The sequence below is a fragment of the Pipistrellus kuhlii genome, unplaced genomic scaffold (genome assembly GCF_014108245.1).
Source record: "Pipistrellus kuhlii isolate mPipKuh1 unplaced genomic scaffold, mPipKuh1.p scaffold_m20_p_9, whole genome shotgun sequence".
NCBI classification, from domain to species: Eukaryota; Metazoa; Chordata; class Mammalia; order Chiroptera; family Vespertilionidae; genus Pipistrellus; species Pipistrellus kuhlii.
Window position 1 is genome coordinate 19,881,010 of NW_023425595.1, and position 12,365 is coordinate 19,893,374.

The 12,365-nt window shown below is 32.4% G+C and overlaps 1 protein-coding gene across 5 annotated transcripts in view; it reads right to left on the reverse strand.

The window, feature by feature from the left end:
• Nucleotides 1–12,365, reverse strand: part of PRMT3 (protein arginine methyltransferase 3) — an 81,294-nt gene that overhangs the window by 9,602 nt on the left and 59,327 nt on the right. For 4 of the 5 annotated variants that reach the window (XM_045577418.1, XM_045577416.1, XM_045577417.1 and 1 more), the window contains 2 exons: nucleotides 4,957–5,007; nucleotides 4,673–4,760 (listed from right to left, as the gene is read on the reverse strand). In XM_045577418.1, the coding sequence (XP_045433374.1) occupies nucleotides 4,673–4,760; nucleotides 4,957–5,007 (139 nt within the window). Of the gene's footprint in view, nucleotides 1–4,672; nucleotides 4,761–4,956; nucleotides 5,008–10,802; nucleotides 10,975–12,365 lie in introns of those variants that run through there. The other variant, XR_004986111.2, reaches the window with a different exon arrangement.

Genomic DNA, 12,365 nt, shown 5'->3' on the forward strand with positions numbered 1-12,365 from the left:
GGAACCTGTGGAGGGCAGAAATGGAGGGGGGGGGGAAATGAGGAACATTTGTAATAATATAAACAATAAAGATTTATTTTTAAAAAATAAAATAAAATACTTTTGTTTATTACTAAATAAAGAAAGAGCCGAAACCGGTTTGGCTCAATGGATAGAGCGTCGGCTTGGGGACTGAAGGGACCCGGGTTCGATTCCGGTCAAGGGCATGTACCTTGGTTGCAGGCATATCCCCAGCAGGGGGTGTGCAAGAGGCAGCTGATCGATGACTCTCTCTCATCGATGTTTCTAGCTCTCTATCTCTCTCCCTTCCTCTCTGTACAAAATCAATAAAATATATTAAAAAAAAAAAAAAAAGAAAGAACATAAAACAATTAAAAACTCCTGTTTTGAGATTTAAAAAATCATCAGAATTTGATTGCTTTGACTGGCATGTCAGTGATTATCCATAGTGATGGGTATTATTTAGAATGTCTAACCACTATTTTAAAAAATCCTTTGTGATCTGGCTGCAGTGGCTCAGTGGCTGAGTATCGATCTATGAACCAGGAGGTCAGGTTTCAATTCCTATTCAGGGCCCATGCCCGGGTATGGGCTGGAACCCTGACGATGCATGTGCAGGAGGCAGCTGATCAATGATTCTCTCTCATCATTGATGTTTCTATCTCTCTCTCCCTCTTCCTTCCTCTCTGAAATCAATAAAAATTAAAAACAAATCCTTTGTACATTTTAGGGACTTTCTTGGTTATGTATATGAGGTATTTTTACAAATATTTCCATTTGGCATGTATATCTTAATGATTGCTCCTCTTTGATTTAAGTTGCCTCTGAAGTGTTAAAAATATCTAAGTTGGCTTGTTTGTAAATGTTCTATTCAATCTTTAGTGTAAGGATCAAAAGAGGAATGTTCCAAGGTGCTTATAAAACAAGTTTTCAAGGTCATTTCAGGTTTAGAGGATATGCCTACAAGAGCTCTGTGCAATCAATTTAGTCATAGAGCCCAAGTCAAGATAAACTATTAATGGATATTTTTGTTAAATTTTCACACAGAAAATTTTAAGCATCACTACTAAACAAGCAAAACATTTGAATAATTTAAAAGGTAAAACACTGCCTTATAATTTCAGTATAATTTTCAGGTCTTAAAGTGAAATACAAGTAAAATAGCTAGTTTTACAATAACCTTAATTTCAAAATGAGGGTGCAAATACCATCTATTTAAGTTAATTAAATAGCAGGAAGGGTCACAGTAATAAATACATAATTCACACTGCTGAACTCTCTTCAATTGTTTAGACAGTGTCTGTAGCACCAGAATAGATCGGAGTAATTAATCAGTGTCAAATAGATATAAAATGACTGATGTTGTTGAGAGTGTATACCGTGGTGAGAGCTACGAAGGACATTCTCTACGGAGCTGAGCTGCACCACCTTGTTTAATCATCGGCAGACGGCTATTAGAATACCACAAAGCAGTGCCGCAGTTCAATCAAGAACAAAATTAATCTCATTTCATGTGGTTTAAATTCAGTGGTTTTTAGAAGTTATTTTCATTCAGAGCAATGACATTTCATTTCCCCAGAAGGAACAAAAAAATTCATTATTGTCACTAATAAAGCTCAGAGTTAAAAAAATAAAAGAAAAAAAATAAATGAATTCTCCATTAAAAAACTTACTAGGTATTTTAAAAAAAGAGAGAAATAGCCTGATTTTAATCATATTTCCAAAGCCAAATAACACAAAAATGATATGGGCTTTTTAAAGTAAACACTGCTATATAAGTTTGTAAAATAAAATTGTACAGTAGAGTATTTATTCTTATTCCCAAAATGTTGGAAGTGCTCAAATGTTTAGAGTACTTCTTTTGGGACTATTTTTTTTTTAACTACATTGTAAAGAAAATAACAAACAAACAAAACAAAAACAAACTAGGCTCATTATTGTACAGTTCCATCTTACTTTTGGCCAAATGTAGAAATTTCCTATTCATATTATCTTTGCTTACTTTTTTCTTTTTTTACATTATAAAACATTTATTGCTTAGAATGTTTATCTTTTAAAAAAATGTATTTATCAGGGTGACATTGGTTAAAAAAATTATACAGGTTTCATGTACACAATTCTATAATATATCATCTGTATATTGTTTGCTTCTGTTGACTTTGTGTGGATGCCTTTATCAGGTTGAGGAAGTTTCTTTATTTCTACTTTGCTTGAGTATTTATCAGGAATGGACACTGAATTTTATCAAATGATTTTTCTATAGTCATTGGTGTGATCATGTGTTTTTTTTCTTCTTTAGACTGGTAGCTTGTGGAGCACATTAAATGACTTAGAAATATTGAATAAGCCTTGCATTCCTGGAATAAACCCCTCATAAGGTCATGGCATTGTTCTTTTTACAATATTGCTGGATTCAACTTGCTAGTATTTTGTTGAGGATTTATGCATCTATATTCATAAGGGATATTGGTTTGTAGTTTAATTTTTTGTACTATCTTTGTCTAGTTTTTATTATCAACAATACTGCTCTCATAATTTTAGCTCTCTTTTCTGAAAGAAACTGTATAGATTTTGGTATTATCTGTTTTTTAAGTGATTGAGAGAATTTGCAATGAAGCAATTTGTGCCTGGAGATTTGCTTTATGGAAAAATTTTGATGCAGGCTACATGTTTTTGTAAATAAAATTTAATTGGAACACAGTCCCAGCCACTCACTTACCTGCTAGTGTTTACCTGCATCTACTAAATTCAACTTATGCATCAACAGTGAAAGCAAAACTGTAGAATTTTATGAAATATTTTAAATGTAGAGAGAATAATATAATGACTAGCTGGGACCCACTACTCAGCTTTGTTCAATACTAACATTCTCCCATAATTCCTTCAATATTAAAAGGAAATAGTTCAGATATATGGTACTGAACCCCTTTCATAGCCTTCCCTGACCTTATTTCTGTCCTTCCCCAAAGGTAACCACTACAATGAATTTAGCGGTTATTTCTTACCTCTACTATGTGTGTATGTATGTTTTTAGAATTCATATAAATGGTATATTGTAGGAATCATTCTGCCACTATTTTTCTGCAATGTTGCTTTTGATGGACACATATGTGATTTGTTTTATCTGCTATATTTTATTGTATGCAACTACCAAATTTATCTATCTTTTATTTATGAACATTAAGGTTGCTTCTAATTTTTCACCTCTACAAATCACTGTTGTGAAAGACTGTGGGAGAAGTTGTCAAAATAAATGCCTAGAAAAACTGTCCTTGTAGGGATGTTACATGTACTCTTAACTTGATGGTATCAAATTGTTTCTAAAGTTGTACCAATTAAGACTACCAGCAGCAGAGTATAAAAGTTACATTTGCCTACATTATTGCCAGCACGTGGCACTGTTAAATTTTATGTGTTTTCTCCCCTCCCCATCATAGTGATAAGAAACAGTGTCTTCTTGTTTTAATTATCTTTTTCCTGAGTTACTAGTGATTTTGAATAACTTTTCATTGAAGTTTGTTGTATTTTCAGCTTTCCTACAGTCAGGAAGCTTTCATAAAACTGAAACAAGAACACTTATGTAATAAGCAGCTTAAATTTAAAAAAAAAGTTTTATAACCAAATTCTAACTTTTGGAGCTAAATGTGTAATATGGAGGAATTATGGGTGCTCATTTAAGCGAACGACCAATGAGATATAAAACAAAGGAAGGTAGAGGTGACCAGTCCTTGACCACTGTAGGATTTGAGGAGATGGAGACAATTGAATGAATTCCAGACAAATATATTTTGAATATGCTAACTACTGAAGAACATTCTCTTTTATTTATACTTTACCTTTACTGGTAATATTACTCTTTAGTCAGGTGGGAAATGAAAATATCATATTTTCTTTTGGTTATATTTGCAACTTAGTAAATACTAGTTATCGTTAAAGAAAAGTTTTATGAATTCTTCTGAGGTACTCAAAATAAGAAGTGCATAATATGAAACATACATATTAACTGGCAAAAATTAGATGTAAATATAAGTTCACTTTTAAATTACTTCTTTAAAAGAAATCTTATCCTTAGCAACAGCATGGATGGACATGGAGAATATTATGCTAATGAAATAAGTAAGTCAGAGAAAGATAAATATCATTGATTGCACTTATATGTGGAATTTAATGAACAAAATAAACAAATAAAACAGAAAAAGACTCATAGATATAGAGAGCAGTCTGACAGCTGTCAGATGGGAGGTAGGTTGGGTAAAAGAGATGAAGGGATTAAGAAAAAAATACATAGACAGTAGTGTAGTGATTGTCAGAAGGAAAGGAGGGTGGGGAGAGGTAGAAGAGAGTAAAGGGGGGATAAATGGTGACAGAAGGAGACTTGACTCTGGGTGGTGAACACACAATGCAATGTACAGATGATGTATTATAGAATTGTACACTTAAAACTTAACCCGTCACCCCAATAAAATAAAATAAAATAAAAATTACTTTTTTAATGAAATGATATGCCATCTAAAATTTATTTAAATAGTAAGCTCTAAGAACATCTTATTTTAGCATCTATTATACTATTATACTCCTTCAAATAGAGTGGGCACATAAAATGGTTGTAGAATGAATGGATATTGTATGCTTCAGAATAAATAAGACACTTTAACCCCTTTTTCTCTCTCACCTGCTTTAACTGAAAATGGCTTTTCCAATAAAAATATTGTTTGTTTCCAGTGTGTTTCGGTACTCTGGGGGCCAGTAGAGAACACGACCTGTAATGGTAGAGTTCAAAAGTATCTGATGAAGTACAAGATATTTAATATCATGGTACATTAATCTACTACATCAAATACAAGCTCCAATTGCTTACAATAGCAAAATGCTTATGATCAAACACCTTGGGGCACAAAAATAAAATGCAATGTATTTCACATAATTAATTCTTATGAGACAACTCATAATACTTACCCTCTTGTGACAATTCTTCTCAAAATATATATCAAAGTAACCAGCAATTGCCTGTTTTTAAAAATAAACAAACAAATTACATGACATAATTTACTATTCAGTCTTTTAAAACATGGCAAATAAAAAAAAAAAATCTATTTCAAAGACCAGATACCTCTTAAACTTATTGCAGGTCACCATTTTTTCTGGAAAAGATTTTATAAGCAAAAACAAAGTAATATAATTTGGCTCTTTTCCCACAGAAACAACACAATAATAAGGGTAACAAGGCTAATCAAATAATCAATACACTTTATTAGAGAAATGATCATGGTAGACCACTGAAAGGGGAGAGACTCTAAGAAGAGAGAGGCTCAGCAGCCCTTTGTGGGTCCAGACTCTCCCGCTGAAATGCTGCCATGGGAGGTAAAGCATCCTGGACCCTGCGGTTCTAGTCAGGCCTCCAGACAACTGCAGCAGCTCAAGAGACCCAGGAGAGACCAGCAGAAAAACTAGTAGGTAATCCAGTCCAGACTGCAGAATCATAAGCCAATAAATCTAAATGATTGTGACTTCAAAGCACTAAATTTTGGGGTAGTGTGTTACACAGCAATAAAGAACTAAAACATACTCTTTTATATAAAGACAGCTCATTAAATTTCTTCTGATATTATACACCCAATTTTAAAGCAAACCACTATGAATACTTTTGCAATGAGATTATGGAATATTTAAAAGTTACTTTTCTTCTTCTGGAAATAAAATAAAAATCGCTAATAGTACTCAAATAAAACCTATGTTTAAGCAAATAGCCAAAAGAGAAACTCAAAAGTAACTCTAAGTGTTACTATGATAGTACAAAAAGGTCTCTAAAAGAAATTAACATATTCAGATGAATATAGAATTTTCATTTATTTGTTTAAACTTTAAATACCATTCCTTTTTCTTTCACTATTGGGACTAGGTTGACTTAATCTATTTTTAAAATTGGCATTAAATAAAGCTCCTAAAGTGTTAAAAATAGGACACTGCTGCTTTTGTTGAGAACGTGAAGTTTTATTGATCTGTAGGTTAATATGGATTGAATCCAAACCAAATTCAATATTTAACCTTCGGGTTCATTATACTTTAGATACCAAGAGAAAAATCGAAATGCTATTTATAGTTCTGTCAAATAGGATTACAAAGCAATGTAGTGTTCAGCTATAGATTATTACAGAAAACCATGTAGCTAACGAGAACATTTCTAAAATAATACCTTTTTCCCCCAGCTGATTTCCTGATACCTCTCCAATGACTAATTTAACTGTTTTCTTAAATTTATTTCTAATATGTCTATCTTGTTCACCACTATATCCTTCGTGGCCAGAGCAGTACACAATTCATATTTGCTGACTGAATGTGCTATGATATACAATTTTATTATAGTACTTATTATCTATATTTTAGTTTGCCCTATCAGACTGTAACTTACTTATGAGCAATTTATATATTTATTTGACCTTTACCCAGCACAAATCTGTTGTACAGCAGGCTCTTAATAAATTTTAAATTAATTCTTTTAGTCTTCAGTTTCTTAAATTAACTAACCTTAATTAATATAGTGCATTTGACAAAATTATTGAATAACTACACTTAGAATGGAACTAATAATTTTCAACTCTGAAAAAATGGAGAGTGCAGATCAAATATGGGGAAGAAAGAGAGCAGAGGACCCCCTAATTCTATGTATAAAGCTGCACAAGTGTCAGCCTAACCCCTGAGCTACACAGCTCAGGTGAGATCCAAATCAACATAACAGAGGCTGAAAAAAATTGAACTAAAACTTCAATCACTGGCACAAGTCCTAGGATTAAACCCTGAATAAATGCGTTGGGGGGGGGGGGGGGCCCCAATCAAGTGGCAAAGACTTAGAGAACTGAATCAAGATTTGGAAAAACCTGTGCGAATCTCAGACTAATTCCTTAAGTGCATATGTGCAGGAGAGACCCAAAGCAATATAACATATGCTTAGAGAATGACTAAGATTTGAACCACTCTCTGCACAGACACTATTGACAAAACTTGGGTTTTGACTTGAAATGGTCTAACTGCCTGCTAACTCCAAACATGAGCATTATCCGGACAACTATAACATTACAAGAATTCACACGTCAAAGCATGCACATCTAAAAGAAAACACAGTGAAATGAATCAGAAGATAGGAATTCTCATTAAAAAAAAAAAAATAGAAAATAGCCTATAAAATAAAAGACTAATAGGCAAATTGTCCCCTCAAGTGTTCGGCCGACCGGGAGTTCGACCACTTTCTATGACATTTGCTGACCACCAGGGGGTAGCACGCAATGAAGGAAGGCTCTGGCCAGCAGCCAGCCGGCAGCTGGGGGAAGGAAAGTGTCGGCCAGCAGCCAGAAGGCTCTGATTGGCTCTGATCGCTGGACCCTATGGACCTTACCCAAGCACGAATTTTGTGAACCAGATCTCCAATGAAAAAAAGAAATATATGGAATATTGAGAACTGAAAAATAATGGAAACAAAACACTCCATGTGTTGAATTGCAGAATGGAGATAATAATTTTTTTTAAAAATAAGTGAGTATTAAGATAGATTAATCTAAATTATTTAATTTTAAAAACCAAGGGAAAAAGATTGAAATAGAATGCAGAGAGTTGCAGGGAGCTATAAAGCTAACTTATATGTAATTGGTAGTCATGATGGAAAAGATAAAGCTATTGAAGCAGGAAAAAAAAACACCTTTTATATTTCTATATCCAGCAAAAATATCTTTCAGGAATAAAGGTAAAATAAAGCCATTTTCAAGTAAAGGAAACAAAAATAATTCATTGCCAATGGACTTTTTAGAAGAAATTTTAAAGGAAGTTCTTTGAGCTGATGAGCTACAATACTAGAAGGAAAACCTAAAATATCAAATATAATATAAGAACAATAGGAGTAATAAATAATTAGGTTTTATAAAGGATCACTCTTTCCCTTCAGAATACTTATAACTGTTTAAGACAAAATTACAACATCATCTGGTGGGGTTATCAATTTGCACATATAATCATAAAGATCAGTGCAGTAGGTACAAGGGTAGGAGGGAGGAAATCCTACCAACATATGTTTTAAAAAATATAAGTGTTTATAAAATCTGGAACTGAAGAAGGCTTTTTAAATGCTACACATGGGCAGACTTAATATAAGGGAAATTTAAAACTTTAATATTAAAGTTGAAAGGCAACAAATCTGAGAATATTTGAAATGTATATAAAACAAAAGGCACGTGTTCTTTGTACAATAAACTTCTAAATTATTAAGAAAACAATATGTCAAAAGAAATTAAGACAAAGAACATTTCTAAAAGAAAAATCAACTGATCAATAAGCATGTGAAAAAAGATGTTTGACCTACTTAGAGAAAAATGAGTAAATTAAAATAATCAAAACTTTTTTTAAAAATAAAAATATTCACAGTTTAGTGGGAAACATGGCACTCATTGAGGGAAAATAAAATGAAAAAACCTTCTTAAAGGAACTTAGCAATACATATTAAAAGACAAAACATTTAATCAATAAAAACAAAAAGATTAAACATTTGCATTAGAAAGAAGTCATACATGAAATAGTACAAATAATATAATTCCATTTATATAGAATATTCAAAAATAGCAAAACAATGGTATTGTAAGTCAGTATTATAGTTACCCTTATACAAGGATAGAAACTGAAAGGGGTTATCTGGTGGGCTCTTATTCTTAAGCTGAGTTGAGTACATGGTGAATATTTACTTCGGGCAAATTTATCTGACTACACTTACAATTTGTGCGTGTTTTCTGTCTTCTAAGTGCATGTTATATGTTCAATTAAAATGTTTACATAATGTATATACTCAATGACTCAGGAATTCTAAAAAAGTATTCTATGGAAATTATTAAGTATGCCTGCAAAGATTTAGCTATAGGATGTCAATTTTAGATCAAATTTCCAACAATAGGTGACCAATTAATAAATCATAAAATCTCCAATATAATGAAATGTCATTTGACCATCAAAAGTAATCTTATAAATATTTATTGATTTGGAAAAAGTCACAATATATTATTTTATAGTTTCCTTGGAAATGCATTATATCTTCAGCTCCTCATTCAGAGTTTACTTTCCTAATGATGTTTGGTTAAGGGTAATGTTAAGATCAGTTCTTCAGCACATATTAAGCAGAAACATGAGGAACATTAGGAAGAAATTCACCAGAGATTAAAAATTATGTGCAGCCCTGGCCGGTGTGGCTCAGTTAGTTGGAGTCTTGCCCCATACACTAGAAGGTCATAGGTTTGATTCCAGGTCAGGACACATACTTAGGGTAGCATTCCATCCCGGTTGAGCGCATAAGGGAGACAACCAATCAATGTGTCTTTTCACATTGATGTTTCTCTCTCTCTCTCTCTCTCTCTCTCTCTCCACCCCCCCCCTTCCTCCCTCTCTAGAATCAATTAAAATAAATAAATAAATAGATAAATAGATAGATAGATAGATAGGTATGTGCACTTAATCTACTTGTTGATTAGCATTCACATAACTGAGAAAGTGAAAGACTCTTACTCTGAAAATCCAAAGGGAATTTCTGGTTTAAAAAATTGGTAATTACCCTCAAATACAAGCAAGACCTAGAATGCCACTAAAAGAAAACATAATTTAAAAATCTTTTTTTCTTTTTGCTTAATAATTAAAATACAAGTTAGAAAAGAGAAAAATAAACCTTAATCTTGAAACAATTATATAAACCACCTATGACTAGTGTTTTTATTTCTGCAAAGCCATTATAACCAAATAATATCAGTTGATTTGGAAACAAAACTATTTTGCTTCAGAATATGAATATGCCACCTTTTTTCACTTATAGTTTCACTACCTTATTATCATCATGCCATCACATTAACAGGGTATCTCTAGATCTTTTAAATGTTAATTTCAATAAATTTATCCTTTCTCTGCAGACGCCATTCAATTATAAGAAGAAAATACAAGCATAGGAAATTGAAAATGAAGTCTAGTAGACAATGGTAATAAATAACTGCAGCACAGCTTGACATGTGCTTAGAAAAGATCAGATATGTTGGAAGACCTGACCACAGAATAAATTCCTCTTTGTTCCACATATATATCTTGTCAGGGGCAAAAGGAACAGCTGAGGGGAAAAATAAACATTAAAATCAAATATCTGTAAGAGCTGAGTTAATTTCCAAAGGCAAGGTTACAATTAAATAAATAAAGTTTCACTGAATTACGCAACAGCCCTTAGATTGAGAGAAAGGAAAACCAGTGGTAATTAAGAACAATATTGATGATGATGGGGGGGAAAAAACAAAAAACAGAATGAAAGGAAAACACATGCATACAGTAAATTTTTGGAACAGTTTGGTCATATTTATAATTTGTTGAAAATCCTCCATAATTACTTTGAAGTACATAGAAAAATAAGCCATGTAACTTTATTGTGCATCTTAAATATTCCTAACCATCAGAATAGTTTCAGAATGATCTGTTCATCTCTTTGTGTATTGCACAAAAAGAAAAAAAAAATTCACAGCATTTGTAAATTAAATCATTAAAAAATCTGTTTTAAGCCACAATTTGCTTGTTTATCCACTTATAAAGGTAGATGCAGCTTATTTGAAGAACAATGCTCATTTTAAGAACAATGATTTGAAATAAAAATGAATTACTTTCTCATGTATTTTGGTGTGATGAGTATTTCTTTAAAGAGACCGTAGTGTGTGTGTGTGTGTGTGTGTGTGTGTGTGTGAAATAAGATCAGACTAGACCTTATGAAAAAGAAGGAAATTAAAAATTATCATTATCACTATCACCTGCAGGGAGTAATTTATCATTTCTGTTCTTCATTGGTATCATGTTCCAACAGCGTGTGGTTACAGCAGATACAATTAGGCAGCTGTCCACAGAAGTAGGAGGATAATGTGCTTTTGATGGAGTTTATCCAAGCATGGAGACAGAGTGCTTGTAATCCATGCAGCAGAATCACTATAACAAAAATGCAATTCATTTTTTGTGGAAGTATTTCTTTCAGAATCTTAAAATGGAATTCAAAACCCAACTGCTAGGTCTAAAGCATGTAAAGAAAGAGTAAGAAGATAATACATAAAAATTATTATTTTAGCTTACAACACTGTATATGAACCAACCAGACGAAACTATAAACAAAAGACATACAAGCTACTGCAAAAAAGCATAAATTCTGCTAGTGATAAATGGCATTAAAACTAAGAAAGCATAATCAACAAACATGAAAATTGCAAATCAGGATTTTCTCCCAATATTAATTATACCTTAAATTATGGACTCTTTCTTCTTCAATTAATTTTCTATTTTATCCCAAGAGAAAATTTGCATCTTTTCTTTCTTTCATAATTCCTCTAGGGAACAGTATACATTAAGTGCCGTATACTACTTCTCAAGGGATATTGCCAAATTGAGTAGTTTAGAAACAGACCTAGCAATACGGTCTGCAGCAAAACAGACAATAGGTCTAACATTTCCTAAAGGTACTTTATTTTTTCCAATTCTTGACTCACTTTCCCACAAGTACTAGTTCTTCCTGTGAATACACAGATATGCATATACCAGACATCTGAAAACATAGGTACTTTAGGATTTTTCGAAAACCTGGATGGCAATATTTACGATGGTTTGTACCAGAGCATTAAGTCAAAGAAAATCTGAACTGGGAAGATTACCTCTTTATAGGTCATATACTAGGGGAAGTGCCTGAATCAAAGAGGAAAATACCAGGTCAAACTCATTTATTATCACAACCTAATAATTCTAATTGACAGTCTCTGAGATAAGTCTGGGGAGAAGTCCCCTGTCATCTCTAATCAAGAGTCTACTCTTATTGATTATTTGATAAACAAACCATTTTTATGCTATTGCTATGCTTGAGATAAGTATTTCAGTCCTGGTTGAGTGTGATTATTTCTCTCCTAAATATTTTGACCCTTGACATTGCTGATTTCAAGGATAACCCTACCTATACCTATCTACAATTAAAGTATGATTATAATGTAGCTTAAGAATTTCAACATTCCACTCATTATATTTTTAGAACAATTTGATATTCTAGTCCTTTTTTAATATAACTCAAAATCAACATTAATGAATTTTTTAAAGTGCAGATTCAAAGGGGCTGTAAGCTTGGCTTTCAAAAGGAGATTAAGCACAATTAGCACAATTTTAAAACATAAAAAGGCCATCAAGAGTGTTAATGTTGCTAAGAGTGTAAAGGAAACAAAGATCACAGGCCACTGAAGATATAGGGAAGCTGTTATTAATTTAGATAAAGAAAAAGCAATTAGCCAGTGACAGCATTTTGGAGGCAGTGATATATGAACAAGCAAAGATGCTGCATTCTGACC